Here is a 17,699-nt window from a genome sequence, read left to right on the forward strand (position 1 = left end):
TGGGCCTGGGCCTTCTGCTTGGGAAAACTCAGGCCGCCCTTGCACCCCCCCCCCCCAGTGTCATTTTCGCCTCCGGCTGCCTGCTTGTAGTCTGTCAGCATCTGCTGCTGCCGACAGAGCCTGGCCTGGCTTCTCCCTGCCCTTGGCCGCAAAAACCCCTTCTAAGGAACTGCAAAAAATGCTCCATGCGGCTCGGCCGTACCGCGGGGAAGCATGGAGCAATTTTTGCAGTTTCTCAAAGGAGCCTTTCTAAATAAACAAACAAACAAATAAATATGCTCCATGCCACCCCGCAGCATGACACAGCCACGTGGAGCATTTTAAAAATTTTTTAAGTAAAAGTGTTATTACATAATAACTCCCCTCTTTAAAAAATTTTTTGAAATGCTCCAAGAAGCTCTGCCGCACTGTGGGGTGGCATGGAGGATTTATTTCAATGTTGTTAGGAAGACTCCTTTGAGAAACTACAAAAAAAAAATGCTCCACAGTGCCCCGCAGCACAGCTCTGGGTCGGCGAGGCGTAGCCGCGCTGTGGGGTAGTGTGGAACATTTTTTTAATTTTTAAAAAGGACTTATTGCGTAGTAGAGCAATCACTCCTCTTAAAAAAATTTTTTTAATGCTCCACATGGCTCTGCTGCGCTGTGGGGTGGCTTGGAGCATTTGGAAGACCTCTATGAAGTTGCAGCTTCGTCTTGAGCGAAGGTCAACAGGGATTGTGGCCATGGGGCAGGGGGAGCTTTTTAATTTTAATTCCAAGGCAGACAAACCTCCAAAACCCCCAATGGCGTTCAAAAGTGAACTGTAACAGCAATAGATGCCCTTAATCCTCAAAAATTACGGTCACAGTTTCAAAACGAGGACCACCCCCAACAAAAGGTTTCTTTGCCCTAAGCTCCTGAGCAAAAAAGTTAACATTGATATCCGACTGAATCAGAAAGGGACAAAGGTACTGAGCTGTTTTTTTTAAAACCAACAAATTGTGCTTGGGGGGGGGATCAACAACACATTTGCTTTGGATTTTTAAAATGGCTTTGCTTTCCCTTCCTGCACCACTTCCTGTCCATTGGTTACGTATGCGGGAACAAGAATCCAGGGTGGAGAGAGGGGAAGCGAGCCAAATGCTCCCTGTGAGGTAGTGGGGAGAATCAGGGCAACTATCCCAGGGCCAAAAATCAGGGGACAGTGTGGCATAATGCCCCTGTGATGATCAGTAGACCACCAATGGCATATAAAATATTGGCAGATTAGTTTTTGAACTGTGAATCCACAAGTTTTCTTCCGGAGTTGACAACATTTTTTTAGAAGCCCCGAGGAAGTTCCAGCCTGCCCTCTGGATGTTCGGCCTACTCACTAGAAAGCACTGTTCTGACACATGATTAGACAAGAGGACTCAGAACTGGGCTCAGGCTGGGCCAAAGCAGAAGATAAAATAAATGCCTCCAGCTATTGAGAAATTTAGGAAGTGACCTGTGAAGATACAGAGCAGGTTATGGGGGCTTACACTCTGTCACCAAGGGTTATGCAGCACGACTTCACAAGAGGCAGGCATTTGTTTTTTTAGTTCATTTTTATCCTGCTTTCTTCCAAGGAACTCAGGGCCACATACGCTGTTCTGTGCTCCTCCACAACATACGCTGTTCTGTGCTCCTCCATTTTAACTTCACAACAACCCTGTGAGATAAATTAGACTGAGAGAAATTGACTGGCCCGGTGTCACCAACCAAGCTTGAAATCAGAGCGGTGATTTGCACCCGGGTCTTCCAGATTCTAGACCACTATACCACACTGCGGCAGAATAAGAACAATTGTGTCAGGAGCTCCAGATTTTGAATGCCGCTAACCGTTTGAGTCTTTGCATGCATTTCCTTTACTTTTCCATCTTGCAATTTAAAACTATTGCTATTGTAAAGCCATAGGGGTTCTGGATGCAGAATACTGAGTTCTGTCAAACACAAGAGGAGAGAAATTTCATCTCAAACTCAAGACAAGACCCTAACTCGTTCCCCAAATCTGCATACGTGTAGAGCCTCCTTCTTATTCAAGATCTGAAAATCTGCATCCAAGCAAAGGAGGCCAAATAAAAAGCTGATAGGACAGAGGCAATGAATGAAGCTCGCTCCTCCTAAATCCTTCTGTGCTGGTGTTGTGGGCTCTCCCCACTCTTTTAATGGACTTGCTTGCAATATTTTTCTGCCCAGTCTAAGGGAAATGCAATAAGCACCAAGCTAAACATGTCCATGCAGCTTTCCTGAAGAGTTAGCAAACTGAAGTGCTACGCAGTGCGACCAAAGAGCAGAAACCCAAAGGGATTCCACTTCCCACTTTAATAATCTCAGCCTAGACTGTCATCTAGTTCAAAATGAGACAGATTCCCCCACTGTTCCTCCCTCGCCAGACAGCCATAAATTCCACCAGCAACCCTTTAGAGCAGGGGTAGTCAAATTGCGGCCCTCCAGATGTCCATTGACTACAATTCGTTGGCAGTGGCTCATGGGAATTGTAGTCCATGGACATATGGAGGGCCGCAGTTTGACTACCCCTGATCTAGAGAATATGGATTTTGTGAATGAGTTTTCCTTTTCACAGGAAGCCCCAGTGAATCCCAAGTACAAGGCGCAATATGTGGGAATCTGCTCAAAGACCCAACCTATTCCTTCTTCCTCCAGGACAGTGAAGTATACAATCTGGGCTCTCTCCACATGCCCGGCACAATCTATGCTCAGAGACCGTGTCAGAGAATCCCCATGTCTCAGACTGCTGAGATGAAGAAACAGCCACCTCACTCTACAAAACTTGAGGAAGTCCTGGGTCTCCGCTGCCTCCTTCCTGCAGTCCTCCATTTCAAAAGATTAACGAATTAAGCCAAAGGAGCAGTTGCCTTTCTTCCCCCAACTAAGTGCTTAGAGCAAAGCAGCAGAGCCCCCCCCCCCCTCCCCAAAGCTGGTAGGCTACATCGATGGACCACTTAGAGCCAGCGGTTAGGATGCCATGAATTTTTTAAACTCCTCCAAGCGCAAATGGAAGGGTCAGCCCAGCGGGGAAATGGGGATTTCCGATGCTGCAAAGAGGTTTTTGAAGCAATGGCTTCCTTTCCCCCTGGGCATCCCAGGCAAGGAAACATGTGCGGTTCTCAAGACCACAGGGATGAGGTGAAAGGAAGTGCCGGTGGAGGGTGGGGTAGGCACAAGGAGTGCTCCCCCCCCCCCCCCCGCAGAGGGGGACTTAAGGAACTAGACTCGCATCACAGCGAGATTCCTCGGCTAAGGAAGACACGCCTGGGATTCAGCTGGCAATACCAAAGCTGGCTGGAAATTGGGTTGCAGCACTTTAGAGGGCCAAGTGGAGACAGATTTATATTTTACATTACTACACACACACACACACCCAGCCACCCTCAGGGCCACAGAATCTGACTGCACTGGGGGGAGGAGGACAGCGGCACATGCATGCCGCTGGATGGCATCCAAAATAAAGGTCTACAATAAAGGCATTTTATGGCACTGTGCCGAAACATACGTACATATGCAGCATCTATTTTTCTAAACATGCATCCACCAAAAGTTGAGCACAGATGCGCCCACACTGAATATCACAATGCAGAAGAAGTGTCACCTCCCATGGCTGATGCCACAGTGCCTCTGCAGCCAGACAGCACACAGGTGCTGCTGCCCCAGAACCCTGAACTCGTGTGACGACCGACCGGGACACCCAACTGGGCATGCAGTTCAGGGAAAGGGGGTAATCCCAGCCTTGGCCTGTGGCTCTGGGGATTCCACCACGTGGGAAGTCGGAGGCACCAGCCGGCAGACTTACCTGCTGGAGGTAGAGGAAGGCCGGGGGACAAGGTAGAGAGTGGGGGAGCAAGGCTGAGTTGGAGACCAGGAGGCAGCCCGAGTTAGCCATCGAGCAGAGCATGTGTTGCCGGCAAGCCCAGGAGCGGCTATGCTGGCAGCTCTGCTCCGAGACCCTCTGCTTCTTCCCTTCACAGCACTCGCTTTTCCTCCGTGGTTTTCCCTTTTGGCAGGCTCCCCCGTGCGGAGTTATTTAAGAGGGCTCCATCAGAGGAGCTGCATACTGTGCCCTCGGCTGAAACAGAAAAGGAGCGGCACGCAAAGCTGCGAGTGACTTGGTGCCATTAGACGGAGGCGCTGAATGAATGCCTGGTCCGCAAAGGGTGTGTGTGCGTGTGTGCATGTGTGCGCGGGGGGGGGGGGAGGGGAGGGAGGGGGAGAGAGAGAGAGAGAGCAAAGGAGGAAGTAGCAAGCCAGGGTTGGGAGGCGGGGGAGTCCCCTGTGCATCCAGACATCAAACAGCTCACTGCAAAACCAAGAAAATCCGGAACAGCTGAGCCTGCACTTAACCCCTCACCTGCTGCAGCTCTGCCTCCTGTCCTGGGATAAATAGGCCACTAAGCCAGCCTTGACACACTGGCTGCCCCCTGTCTTGCATCAGTTCGGAGGAACAGACTAAGTTCTAGTAGGCCTCTCCAGTGACATAGTAGGGAATTCTAGTGCCATGGGACTGAAAGATTCTCTATGATACAGCCATGAGGACAGGGAACATCTAGCAAAAAAAAACCTGTGGGTTGAACACACACACACACACACAAATATCATGAACACACTGCTTCCACAGATAAGCTAATTCAGGAACTTGAATCCCCCCCCCCCCACACACACACCAGTACTGGACTAGAAACAACTCCACTATCCAGAAAGAAATGCAGAGACCTTATTCTCAGCCACAGAAATCTACACATGGAAGCCAGATGGAGTTGCACACTTAAAGGCATGCAGATATTGTTGAATGCCAGGCCTACACTGATGGAAGTCAACTAATTTCTCTTGAATATAAGTAGAATTTGGCAGGAGACACATTTGCTGGATTATTCCTGTGCTGGGTTGTCCCTTAAGAGTTCCAACAGATTCAAACTCACCGCAGAGAACTGGTTCCTAGCACTACTTGCAGGAGTGGAAGATTTGCCTCACTTACCATGAATTTAACTTCTCAGTGGTCCAAAGGCAGGGCAGTTCTATGCTTGTAATAAGCTCCTCCTCTAGGTGGCAGGGTCGAGAGCTTCTTGCGATCCATTTTGGGGAGATGCTTCTCCCAGGAGTCCTCAGTTCATATCACAAGCCTCCCCGAAGCCTGTCTCTCAGGGCAGTGGTCCCCAACCTTTTTATCACCGGGGACTGGTCAACGCTTGACAATTTTACTGAGGCCCGTGGGGGTAGTCTTTTGCCAAGTGACATACCTGCCACCTGAGTCCCTGCTCTGCTTGCTTTCCTGCCGGCGCCCCTGTCTTCCTGCCTCCTGCTGAGGGGCGCTGCCAGCAGCAGCTGCACAGTGCCATGCCAAGGGGGAGCCCCAGCCATGGCGGCCGATTGAGAGCACCAAAGGTGAGCTGGCGGCAGAGTAGCAGGGCAGCCCCCGAGGCAGCAGCCGGGGAGGAGCCGCGGCCCGGCACCGACTGATCCACAGACCCGTCCCGGTCCCCGGACGGGGGTTAGGGACCACTGTCTTAGGGGGACTCAGCAAAAACAAAAACCTTGCCTCCCCAGCAAGTCCGATGCTCATTTCATCCTCTCTATAGTTAGCCTCCACACACTCACAGCGTGTCTCACCCTGCCCGCCCACCACTGAAAAATCCACTGGAAAATATCCACCGGAAAATATCTGGGTTAATATAAGGAAGGGAAAAACAAAGAGTATAGTGGTTTTCATCTGCTACAGATCACCTAACTAGGGTGAAGGTTTGGACACTGCCCTCCTTAAGCAGCTTGATAGAATATCCAGGCAACAGGACCTTGTAATTATAGGTGACTTGATGGATGGAGCCCTCATTAAATTTGCGGATGATACCAAATTGGGAGGAGTAGCAAACACCCCAGGAGATAGAGTTCAATGAGATCTGAACACGACGGAAAAGTGGGCAAATGAGAACAAGATGCAATTCAAGAAGGAGAAGTGCAGAGTTCTACATCTGGGTCACTAAAATGAGAAACATGCATACTGGGTGGGAAATACACTTCTGGGTAGCCGTGTGTGTAAACATGATCTTGGGGTACTTGTGGATTGTAAGCTAAATATGAGAAGACAGTGTGATGCAGTGGTAAAGAAGGCAAATGCAGTCTTAGCAACAGAGGCATCACATCAAAATCACAAGATGTCATAGTCGCACTGTATATCACATTGGTCAGACCCCACCTGGAATGCTGTGTGCACTCCTGGAGGCCTCACTTAAAATAGGACATGGACAAAATTGAAAGGATGCAGAAGAGAGCAATGAGAATAATCTGGGGCCTGGAGACCAAGTCCTCTGTAGAAAGGCTGAGGACCTGGAGAAGAGGAGGTTAGGAGGGGACATGATTGCTGTCTTTAAGTATTTAGAGAAGGACAGGAAAAGATTCCTTTGGCAGCAGAGGATAAGATCCGCAGTAATGGGTTTAAAATACATGTAGAATAAGGTGACCAGATATCTGGCCCTGCAAGGTGGGAAGCGCCGTGGCGCTGGCGGAGGCGGCAGGCAGGCAGGCCCTCCCTTCCTGACCCTTAGAAGGGTGGTGGTGGGGTGATGGCAGTGGGCCCTCCCTGCTCCCTCCCTCCCACCTCCCTCCCCGACTGGCCTTAGGGCGGCAGAGGCCCAGGTCAAGGGAAAACTCAAGGCCCCTGCGTGGGGGCCTCCTGAGCCCAGGAGCCAGAGCGGGGTCCTCCTGAGCCCAGGCTGTCTAGTGGGCTGCCTGTTGTGCGAGCAAAATAATTTTTTTTAATTTAAATTTTTTTAAAAGATATGCGAACACTGCAGGACATTTTGAAAATGACACGAGACACGGGGCAAATGCCCCAAATGCGGGACTACCCCGCCAAAGTCAGGACAGATGGTCAGCTTAATGTAGAACGATATTGGCTATATACCAGGAAAAGTTTTTTTTTTTACAGTATGAGTAGTTCTGCAGTGGAATCAACTGCCTAGGGAAGTGGTGAGCAGTCTTCAAGCAGTGGCTGGACAGATATTTATCCTGGATTCTTTAGGCTGATCCTGCATTGGGCAGAGGGGTGGACTAGATGGCCTGTATGGACCCTTCCAACTCTATGATTCTACAGATCTGAAGTTAGCTGGAATCCCATAACCTCAGAGGCGGGAAAAATTGGACTGTCCTGCCTTTGGACCAAGAAGTGGTGAGATAACCCACTATAAAATCTATCTGCCAAAGGCTGCCTCAGCAGACTCCAACTCATCCATTCTATAATGCCTGGTGAAAGAGTGAACGGACTTCCATGTGGCCACCATGCATATAACCACCAAGGAGGGAAGAGCTCTGTAAGTGGCAGATGTTGCTGCCCCTCTCAGTGAATGGCCCATCACTCTTTGAGACAGTTCCTCACCCCTCACCTTATAAGCTGTAATGATGCAGCCCATGACCCATCAGCTAATGCAGCTAATGCAGTGAATACCTTCCTCCCCAAGGAAGACTTCCTGAACAAAACAAACAAGGCCTCTGAACACCTGAAGGCCCTAATCCTGTCCAAGTAGAAACTTAAGGTTTGTCACACATCCAGGCTGTGCCACTCATGTTCCTGTGAATCTTAGGAATTTGGACAAAAGGATGGTAACACAAGTTCCTCCCCCCTATGAAACAGAGAATTTACCTTGGGGATGAAGGCTGGGTCAAGACACAGGATAACCCTGTGGAAAACACACAATTCCACGTTGGCAGACAGTGCACTGATTTCCGACAACCTTCTTGTTGACATGATGGCCGCCAAGAAAATGGTCCTGAGGGTCAACTCCTTCCAGGGGCACGTTGCCATAGGCTCAAAAGGTGCCCTGGAAAGAGCCTTCAATTCCTGGCTGAGACTCCAAGTCAGAAACCTATGGACCTGAAGTGAGTTGAGCAGTGCTATCTCCTTAAGGAAATGCTGAATGTGCGGGTGCTGAATAAAGAACTTCCACTTCCCAGCCTCCTGGATTGCTATTTTGGCCATTACCTGCCACTCCATGGTGCTAGTGCTAAGCTCCTTATTGAGGCCATCCTGCAAGAAGACCCAAAAGTCCCTTATAACCACCCTCAAGGGATTCAGACCTCTCTGATTGCAGCACTGCTGGAACACCTGCCAAGTGAGATTGTATCTCCTTCTTCAAGGCCACCAATGTCTGAATCACCTTATTTTGATGCTCTAGATCCCAGAATTGCGCCCACTCAACCTCCAGGCCATAGGTTGTAAGCAGCAGGCCCTGAATTAGAAGCTCTGGCTTCGCTAGGATCCTCCATGGTTCTCTGACCAAGAGCCTTCACAGATCCTGAAACCATGGCCTCCTGAGCCAACAGGGAGCTAGTACACAATCTCTGCCTCCAGATCCATCACCCTTTGGAGGATACTCTGAGTTATTTGGGTGGGTGTAAAAGCGCATAGATGGGCATTTGGCCATTCATGGCTCAAGGCATATATACCTTCTGCCAGATGGGAGCAGGTTCAAGAAATCAACGAGCTGGTGGTTGAGGTCTGACACAAATAGGTCTATTTCATGGGTGTCCCACTTGCATTCTACCTGGCATCCACTGTGCCTCATCCACCATTTCCCGACTTAGCCATGAAGAAGAAGAAGATGAAGAGCTGGTTGTTATATGCCATCTGCCAGAAAGTTTTCTATCCCCCTAAATGGACCTCCTTTTTTGAGAAAGATGCCCTTCCGCCCACTGGAACTGTTACTCTGCCTCTGTGGTGAGACCTTGAGATCTGGTATCTCCTTGACGATTGACATATGCCTTGGCACTCATATTGTCCATGTGTACATCAGATCCCTCCCTTCCAGCTGACTCTGGAAGACCAGCAACCCTAGCCTGATTGACTGTTGTTCCAGAAGGTTGATGCTCAGAACTCTCTCCACTTCTGACCATGTCCCCTGAGCCGTCGCTCAATGCAGTTGGGCCCCCCAGCAAAAAGGCTGGCTTCCATGGTGAGGACCCATCTGTTTGGATTCCTCAAGAGCATCCCCACCTGAAACCTGGAAGGAACCTCCCACCAGAGAAGCTGATTGAACAGGGACTTGGGGACAACTACTTTCCTATATTTCTTCTGAGCAATGAAGCTCTGAAAAGGCATAAGGAAGATCTGTAACGGTCGGGTGTGGAATCTCACCCACTGAACCACTTCCTGTCATGAAACCATCATGCCCTGCAGACTGGCCAACGTTCACCAATGGGCATGACTTGGCCTTGATATTGTGCATCACAGCTCTTACAGGATGGCCCTATATTGGAAGTTTTATCCATCGTAAGTGAAACACAGGAACTGGCAGTGAGATTGCAAGATGGGGATGTGCAAATAGGCCTCTGATAGAAGGCAGGGGAAGGGAAGGCAGGAAGCTGTCTCTAGGGAAGGCAGGAAGCTGTCCTTCTGGATGGCTGAGATGGGCCTGCCCTTGTCCCTGACCCGGAGGTTCCAACTGGTATGGAATGCAGCTGCTACACCATGGAGGACCCATATCCAGCCTGTGCTGAGGCAGCTGCACTGGTTGCCAGTAGCTGTCCGGATCCGATTCAAGGTTTTGGTCTTGACGTTCAAAGCCTTACACGAGTTGGGCCCCACATACCTGAGGGACCACCTATCGCCCTATGTCCCCCACAGGGCTTTACGCTTTGCGGGTGAGAATTTACTGGTTGTTCCAGGCCCCAGCGAGGAGAAACATCGAAGCCAGATGTTTCTCCTGGCTGTGGTGCTGGACACCATAACCCTGCTGAGAACTGAATGCTATCAGTGACTCATTGGCAGTGAAAGCTGAAACCAGAGTGATCTTCTTCAGCCCATCTTTAGCCTCCTTGGGAAGTGAAATATCCGCTGCTGCCATCTGGGAAGCCCAGGCATAGGCTGTCTTCACAAACAGGAAGCCGGCTGAAGCTGTCCTGATGGCCATGGCACCAGCCTCAAAGTTCCTACACAGAGACTGCTCTACCTTGCAATTGCATGGGTCCCTAGGCAGGCTTTCCAATGTCTTAGGGAGAAACAAAGTGGAAGCTTTGGCTCATTCACCAGTGGGAGCTTAAACAACTGTGTTGCCTCAGGTGCTGTGGCATACAGCTTGTTGATGATGGGATGGTTAGATTTAGGTCAGGCGGGCACCTTCCACTCAGGCCTAACTGCCTTAACAAAGACTGAAGGGAAGGGTATTCCCAAGAAAATAGGCTCTGAGCCTGGTAGGATCTTCCCCGAACTGCCCCACTGGAGGATCCCAGGAGAACAAGAAGGTATCTTCTGCATTATCTAGGTCTGCATTATCTGAGGACATTCCTTTTCAAGCTATGGTTTCCTTGGGGCTGCAGGGAGGCAGGGGTGGGTCTCCCTCCATTTTGGGTGGCTAAAGGCTATACAGAGCAGCGCAGTCACAATACATGGTCTGTTGTGATTTGAATATTTGTAACCTGTCTCTATGGCCTGTACTCTAGTTTAATAAACTATCAGACTGAAATTTAGCCCACTGAATGAATGAATGGAATCGAATCCATGGAAATCTAAAGGGTTTTCTGTACACTCTACATTTTGATGGCCTGATGGGGAGGTAGAGACCTCATGCTATTGGCTCATCCTGCAAGCCCAACCTCCAAGGGAGGGTTATTTAATACGATATAATCCTATTGTTCTCTGCACATATTTGGACACTCCCTTGTGTCTTTTACTTCTTCTGCCATAAAAATATAAAAAGGTTTTTCTCTCTGTATGATTGATTGGGGCTAGGCAAAAGAACCCTAATTTGGCCATTTGGCTATCAGTTTGCTAGCTGGGTAAGATGGCACTGGGTTAGTGACTGGTCAACTTTCTGCACAGGATCTCTCACCTCAGGTGGCCTGGAACAGGCTTCCCATTTTCTTGCTTTGAACACATGAGGCCGCCTTATTTGGAATAGCTCGGGGAGCGGTATACATAATTGGGTAAGACCTGGGGGGTGGAGAGTGAGCAGGGCCTCACCCGGTCTGGCCTCGCCCAACCTTGAAGTTCTACCCAGTAGCACACCCGCAGCCTCACTGGGCCACCGGGTGTGCTGGGTGGCCATGGGGGGGCATTTCAAAGCCCGTTCTGATGAACGGGCTTTGAATCTAGTACAGTATAAATCCACTAGTCTACCAAGGTAAGTATTGTCTCTACTCTGATTGCGGCCCTGCAGGGTCTTGGTTAGAGGTCTTTTACATTACCTGAGGCTTGGTTTCATTAACTGGAGATGCCAGGGATTGAATCTAGGACATGCCAAGAAGATGCCCTTCCATTAAGCCACAATGCTCCTCCAACTTTGAGACAGGGCAATTAATAGAAGATACTAGAAATGTACTGAGATATGGTGGTTCTTCTCAAGTAACATTCTCTTCCTTGCTCCTTTGAAGTTTGTGTAGTTATATATTCTACAGCTGCCAACTTTTGATTAAAAAAATTCTGGGACTCTGGCCAGAGTATCTCTGAACATGCACAGAGTTCCTTTCACTTGAAGGGATCAATCCCCTTCTCAAGGATACAGGTCTTCAGGCTCATCTACACAATAGTTGATGAAGTTGTGTCAGGGGCTCCAAGCCAAGCTCACGGTCATATACACCGTCAGAGAACTCACTTTAGAAAGCGCTCGGTCACTGGATGCAGCTCAGGAGCCCTGAATGGGAAGAGTCTATAACCAATACAACTGTCCTCATTCCCCTCCTGCTTATTAACACCAAATTACATACTGTTCTGTTTATAGAAACAATGAAATAAATGATTATCTCCATCACTCCATAGCCCATTACAGAGACAAGCAGCTTATCAAATGGTTGCACATGCACTGAGTCAAGTAAACCATTATCTGTACTCACCCCTCTCCCCCTATCCATTTCATAGCATGCCACCAGAGTTACACATGCTGACAGAGTCCATTTGCAGAGTCCTGTTATGGAGAAAGCCCACTGTAATGCCTTTGCTACCATCTTCTTTGATGTTTAAAATGTATGGACCAATAGGAAGGAACTGATGAATCATGTGGAGGCCTGTTCCAGATTTCCTTAATTTTCTTTAAAGGCAGCTGAAAGAGGGATTAGGACTGGGGTCTTAGCACTAGTATGGGGGGGGGGGATATGAACCCTTTTGGGATATACCTCTGCACCCTCTTTACTTGTTACTGACCCCAGTGAGGGGAAGGGGGAAACAATAAAAGGACAAGGAGCTACTTGGCAGGGCTGATTTCCAACAGGTCAGAGATTAACCGCCATCACTGTGGCCGGATTCAAATCACATACATTTTCACAGCCACTTCTGAGGAAAATTAAGGACATCTAAAGATCAGATCATGGATCTCCAGCATCTTAACAAACTGTACCTTCACACAACCAAGTAACCTCAAGAAAAAATATTAAGTAACTTATAAGTGACAAGTATTTGTTTATGTTGTTTATTAGATTCTATGCTCAGAAAATGGTCATTGGATAGCCACATCATGCAGCTGCTACATAAGACATTCTGGCTATATGGAGTTACTTATGATTTTTAATGAACCCCTTCTCAAGGGTGAGGAGCAACTTGGACTGTTTCCACACTGAGGACTCACCCAGCCATCATTTTGCAATGATTCCTGTTTATAAAGTTTGGGATCCCTTCCTCGACCGTTTCCGAGTTCTGCATTGGGAGCCTTTGCCCCCCTTCCCCCCCTTTTTGCCCCCAGAATTAAGCCCCCATTTGTTTGCACACTGAAGCTGAGGGACAGGAAGTGAAAGCTTCCTGGCAGCCTTTTTTTTAACCTGTCCATCTTTGTCACATGACAAAACGACCCAATCATCTGCCAGTTCCACTTTGTTGCCTTTGAACAGCTCCAAGTCTGAAATCATTCTGGTTGTTTTTTAAATCACCCCAATCACATTACAATGCAAACGTGTTTTAACACAAACAAGTTGGTGGGGATAAAAAGAGGTAGGTTGTTGTTTTGCACCATTTCCCCTCCCATACAGGAAAAAGCATTTTTAAAAATGATGCAAGTGATTGAGTCTTGTGTGCTACCAAGTCTCACCTGAACACCCCCCCCCCTGAGGCTCCAGATGGCAAAGAGGAAGTGCGTTGCACAGGCAAGACTCGATGGCAATCTGGACGCTTCTCCAGATCGCCACAGTCTCTCATGTGCAGAACGCTCCCCCCTTTCCTGCCCCAAGGCTCCAGGCAGCAAAGAGGAGGCATGGTGCGCAGGCAAAATTCGGCGGTCAGCTGGAGAGGCTTGGCTTCTGGGGACCATGCTGGCATTGCCCTCAGCAGCAGCAGCCCCCGTGAATTTCACTGTTCCTAGTAACAACAACAACAAAAGCAGTCACTAACATTAAGGCTAAAGTTTAAACTTAAGGAGACAAGTGAGGGAAGATGCCGACCAAACGTGGTGGCAGGTGTGTGTGTGGAGGGCTATTTTGATATATTGGAATTGTGTTGTAATGCAACCAGCCATTTTTTTTAAAGGGTGGAGGAGGTTGGGGGAGTTGATGATGCAAGTGATGCTATGGGGGGTGGGGGATGATGTTGGACACAGTGAAAAAGCCTGAATGTCTACATTTCAGCATTGCCCAGTCCCAATTTAGACCCCGTTACCCCTGCTTCAAGAGCCTCTTGTGGGCAGAGTGGTAAGGCAGCAGATATGCAGTCTGAAGCTCTGCCCATGAGGCTGGGAGTTCGATCCCAGCAGCCGGCTCAAGGTCGACTCAGCCTTCCATCCTTCCGAGGTCGGTAAAATGAGTACCCAGCTTGCTGGGGGGTAAACGGTAATGACTGGAGAAGGGAATGGCAAACCACCCCGTATTGAGTCTGCCATGAAAACGCTAGAGGGCGTCACCCCAAGGGTCAGACTTGACCCAGTGCTTGCACAGGGGATGCCTTTATCTTTACTTACCCCTGCTTCAAAAAATGGAAAAACGGATTTTCTGAGGATTTCCTTGCTGTGAGGCAATTGAGGGGGCAAATTGGGTCTATGCCCAAAAGGGTGATTTTCCATGTGGAAATGGACAAAAAACTCAACCCTATACAAATGCAAATCTGAGCCAAAACCCAACTGTGATAACAGTGTTGAAAACATGCATTACTAGTAAAATCCTTATGAAAAGATAACACTGCAGTACATCCCAGATTAAGATTAATCCAGGGCTAGTTAAACAAGAATGTCTCAGCACTTCTATTAAGTGCTCAGGTCCAGACTCTATTGCTTTGGGCAAAGGGAAGTCCACTGCTGGGGGCCATCCCCTAAAAAAAGTCAATGACTCATGTTGCATGGGTAGCTTTGAGACAGCTGTTTGACTTCAGAGCTCCTAGCTCCAAGTGCAAATGTTAGGGAAGGCCAGGGCTCGTCTGCCTGCCATAACAGAAGGGCTTGCATTACCTGAAGGCTGGCTCTCCAGGACATTGGCCCATCTTTCCTGAATGCTCAAAGCTGATGCACTGCAGGGCCCCGTTTAAACGTTCTGCCCAGCTGCAGAGCCACCTGCGCTAGGCTTCACTGCGCAGTGTAGAAGAGCAGCATAAATGTGAATCCTGCATTCAGTACAGCCACAATGTGGGGTTCACTGCAATTGGGCTGCCTTCCAAGGCTCAGAATATTCCCCGCCAGGCAGAGATGCTTCTAAGTGAGTTTTATTGGGTAATTCTTCCTGGTGCAGCAACCATCTGAAAAATGCAGAGTGCAGGACCAGGGGCTTGCATAGTTTTCAGATCTGACTCAACACACACAGGCACTCTGTCAGGGCAATGGCAGTTTGGTGTGTCCCTCCTCTTCTTCGCTGTACTGTGGGGTCCAAAGGGAACATCCTCTCCTCCCACGAGGGCTCTCTATAAGCTCCACAGGGCAGAGCTATTTGGTGAACATGTGTTGGGTGCAGCTGCACTTGAGAGCTTTGGGACAAATGGGGTGCAGGCAGCGGCAGATTTATGGCATGAACAGAAGTTGACATAAGATGCAACATCTTGGCCCATCTGAAGAAATGGTGCATAACAGCAGCCTTAGCAAAGTAGCTTCCGCCATCAGGCATATAGCAGATTTGTGGATGTTATTCACAGTTCTCTTCGTAGCAAGGGATATATGGCCAGAGCCACACAGAACTGCCCATTCTGAGACTAGATGAGGATGGGACAGATGGCACTTAAGCAGAGTTGGCTGGTTAGGTTGCCGATCGGCAGTTCCCCCTAGGTGCTAACTCCCAACAGCAAAAAGGAGACTCACGACCATCCAAAGGATCCTGCCAGGCCCTCCAGTGTAGCCTGGCATCACTTTCGTTCCCCACCCCAGTTACCTTCACATTCTGAAAGTCATGCCTAGAATGATGCCATGATCCCCCTGAAATGAAAGAAGGTCAGTTTTCTCAAGGAGAAAGGATATTTTCAGTATACAGCCTCATCCTTCTCATTTCACGCAGCCTGGCGGGAATAAATACACTTTGGCCAATTCTGCCTGGGCGGAAAAGGCCGAGTGGGTGCTCATGTGGAAGCAGGGCTAATTCCCTCTTTCACATGATGTTTCTGCCAGGCTGGCCCTCTCCTGGACCTGTCACACATTAGGCTTTTGTTGCCCCGTTTTAGGGGAATGTGGATATTTTCCGTGTTCCCCTTAAACACTCCTGGTACCAACAGGGTCTAGCCCGGCAGAGGCTTGTGAGGACATAAGGCCACAGAAGTAGGCATCATTGGGATCAGGTATCCATCTTAAGGGGCTGTCCATGCAAATCATTGGCATAATTATCATTACACCCTCTCTATTCTCAGACATAATATCTTACAACAATCCCACGACATGTTTGAACTCCACATTCTAAACTTTTATTCAGTTCCACACTCATCCTGAGCTGCCACTGGAGGACAATTGTGATCACATTAGTTTATTGTTACATGGGCATGGGATCTGTTCTGTTCTTCCTCCCAACAAACAGGAATCTAGTGACACCCCAGCCTGTGTTGTAGCCAAGGAATCTGCCAGGACTCAGAGTTCTAGACATCTGAACAACTCGTGATAAATATACGTTCATTTTCTGACACCTCACACTAATATTAATATAAAACAATGTCAAAGGTACACAAGAACAGCACAACTTGGCAGCGAGTGGGCTTGCAAATCTGACGGTGACACAGTATTCTGATAAAACAGTCTGTGAAAAAAGGGTTTTTTTGGAGGGGGGGAATTGAATCTCCAAACCATAGCCTTGAGAATGTGGAAGCCAAAATTATCTGGTAAAAAGTGAAAAGGAGAAACCTGTCTGTCCCAGTAAAGTATAGTAGGATATCATAACGTTTCCATTTCAGAAAACTGCTTCACAAGCTTGATTTTGCATGACACTCGAATTCTGAATATTCCCTTCCCTTACATTTCCTTTCAGTGACACACACACACATTACCTGCCTGTTAGTGGAATATTGTCCAGGACACAGCTGGTATAGGTTGCGCCTGATCTCACCTAGGGCTTCTGTTTGAGACAGAGATTATCAGAAAAATGGTTCTTTTAAGACTGCTGGAGGGGTGGCAAGTGGGTGTGCTTATTTGCATGCTTGTATTCCCCACGAGGAAGTAATTTGGCCTTTTGAAGAGGCACCTAAGAATCCTTGCTTGCAGACACCTATACTAGTGTGTCAAGTAACATGCACACATTTACAAAGAGATCTATTGGTAAGGAAGGCCTTTGACATCCCATGTTGAATGCGAGGATAGAATATTCCCTTAACAGATAATCTACCTGTATGGAAGCAAGTCAGGGGACTATGTATCATTTATTATTCCTCTAGTATTTTTGTGTTTTGATCACAAACACGCACAAAGCAATATGGGAACAAAGATGGACAATGGAGAGACAACAGGATAAAACTCAACATGGAACAACATGGTAAAAAGGACAACATTCAGTCATGGAAAAACACTCTCCATTCCACAAATACACTCCACTCTTTCTGCAGGCTCATTTGCTATTCTCCTTTTGCCCCTTCAAAGCTGCTTCCTTCTCCTCCAGTAATCTTTCCCCCAAACATTCTTTCTGTGGATCACTTCAGCCTCACTTGTTCTGCATTCGGTGACCATTCTTCTTATTCCCCTGCCAGGCCCAAGCTCTCCCACTGCCCTTTCACATTTATCTTGTCTTGCCCTCCAGGTGATTATCATGTTATTTCTGCATTCCATACAGTCTAAGAGATTCTGTGCTCTTGGTGGCTGCACCACAAATTTTGAGAGGAGCATCCCCAGAAATGCTGGGTCACACCTTTTGGACATGCACATCTGCACACAATTTAAAGTTGTGCCCTGGTGCTCTCTGCATTATAAGCGTGGTTCCTGTGGTCTCTTTGTTTAGATTATATGGTGCCTGGCTTACTTGTGCAGTCTGCCTGGCCCTGTGTATGTTGTTAACTATTACCAGTGAACACGTTTTTGAAAATTACAGCAAGCATCCTGCCACAGGAAAGTGAAGTCCTTCGAAATCTACCCGCTGTCGATTGGCCCCTGATATTTCCATAAAGGCTGTGTTCTGTTTTATTTTTCTGGGCAACATGCAGTTTATTCCTCCACCTTCCATCCAAGGTGTCTGTTATGGGGAGAGGAAGGGGAGGTGATTGTAAGCTGCTTTGAGACTCTTTAGGGTGGTGAAAAGCAGGGTATAAAACCCAACTCTTCTTCTTTATTGTATATTATATATACTATTTCCAATTTTTTATATTTGTTACTTAATGTAATTTGCAGAGCATT

The 17,699-nt window shown here is 48.2% G+C and overlaps 1 protein-coding gene across 19 annotated transcripts in view; it reads right to left on the reverse strand.

Moving 5' to 3' along the window:
• RBFOX3 (RNA binding fox-1 homolog 3) overlaps positions 1-17,699 on the reverse strand; it is a 458,629-nt gene that overhangs the window by 73,420 nt on the left and 367,510 nt on the right. For 5 of the 19 annotated variants that reach the window (XM_077328139.1, XM_077328143.1, XM_077328140.1 and 2 more), the window contains exon 1: positions 3,815-4,194. The exons of the other annotated variants lie outside the window; for them this stretch is intronic. In XM_077328139.1, coding sequence (XP_077184254.1) covers positions 3,815-3,916 — 102 coding nt within the window. In that variant the 5' untranslated portion in view covers positions 3,917-4,194. Of the gene's footprint in view, positions 1-3,814; positions 4,195-17,699 lie in introns of those variants that run through there. 19 annotated transcript variants of the gene reach the window in all.

Source organism: Paroedura picta, chromosome 3, assembly GCF_049243985.1.
Source record: "Paroedura picta isolate Pp20150507F chromosome 3, Ppicta_v3.0, whole genome shotgun sequence".
Taxonomy (NCBI): domain Eukaryota; kingdom Metazoa; phylum Chordata; class Lepidosauria; order Squamata; family Gekkonidae; genus Paroedura; species Paroedura picta.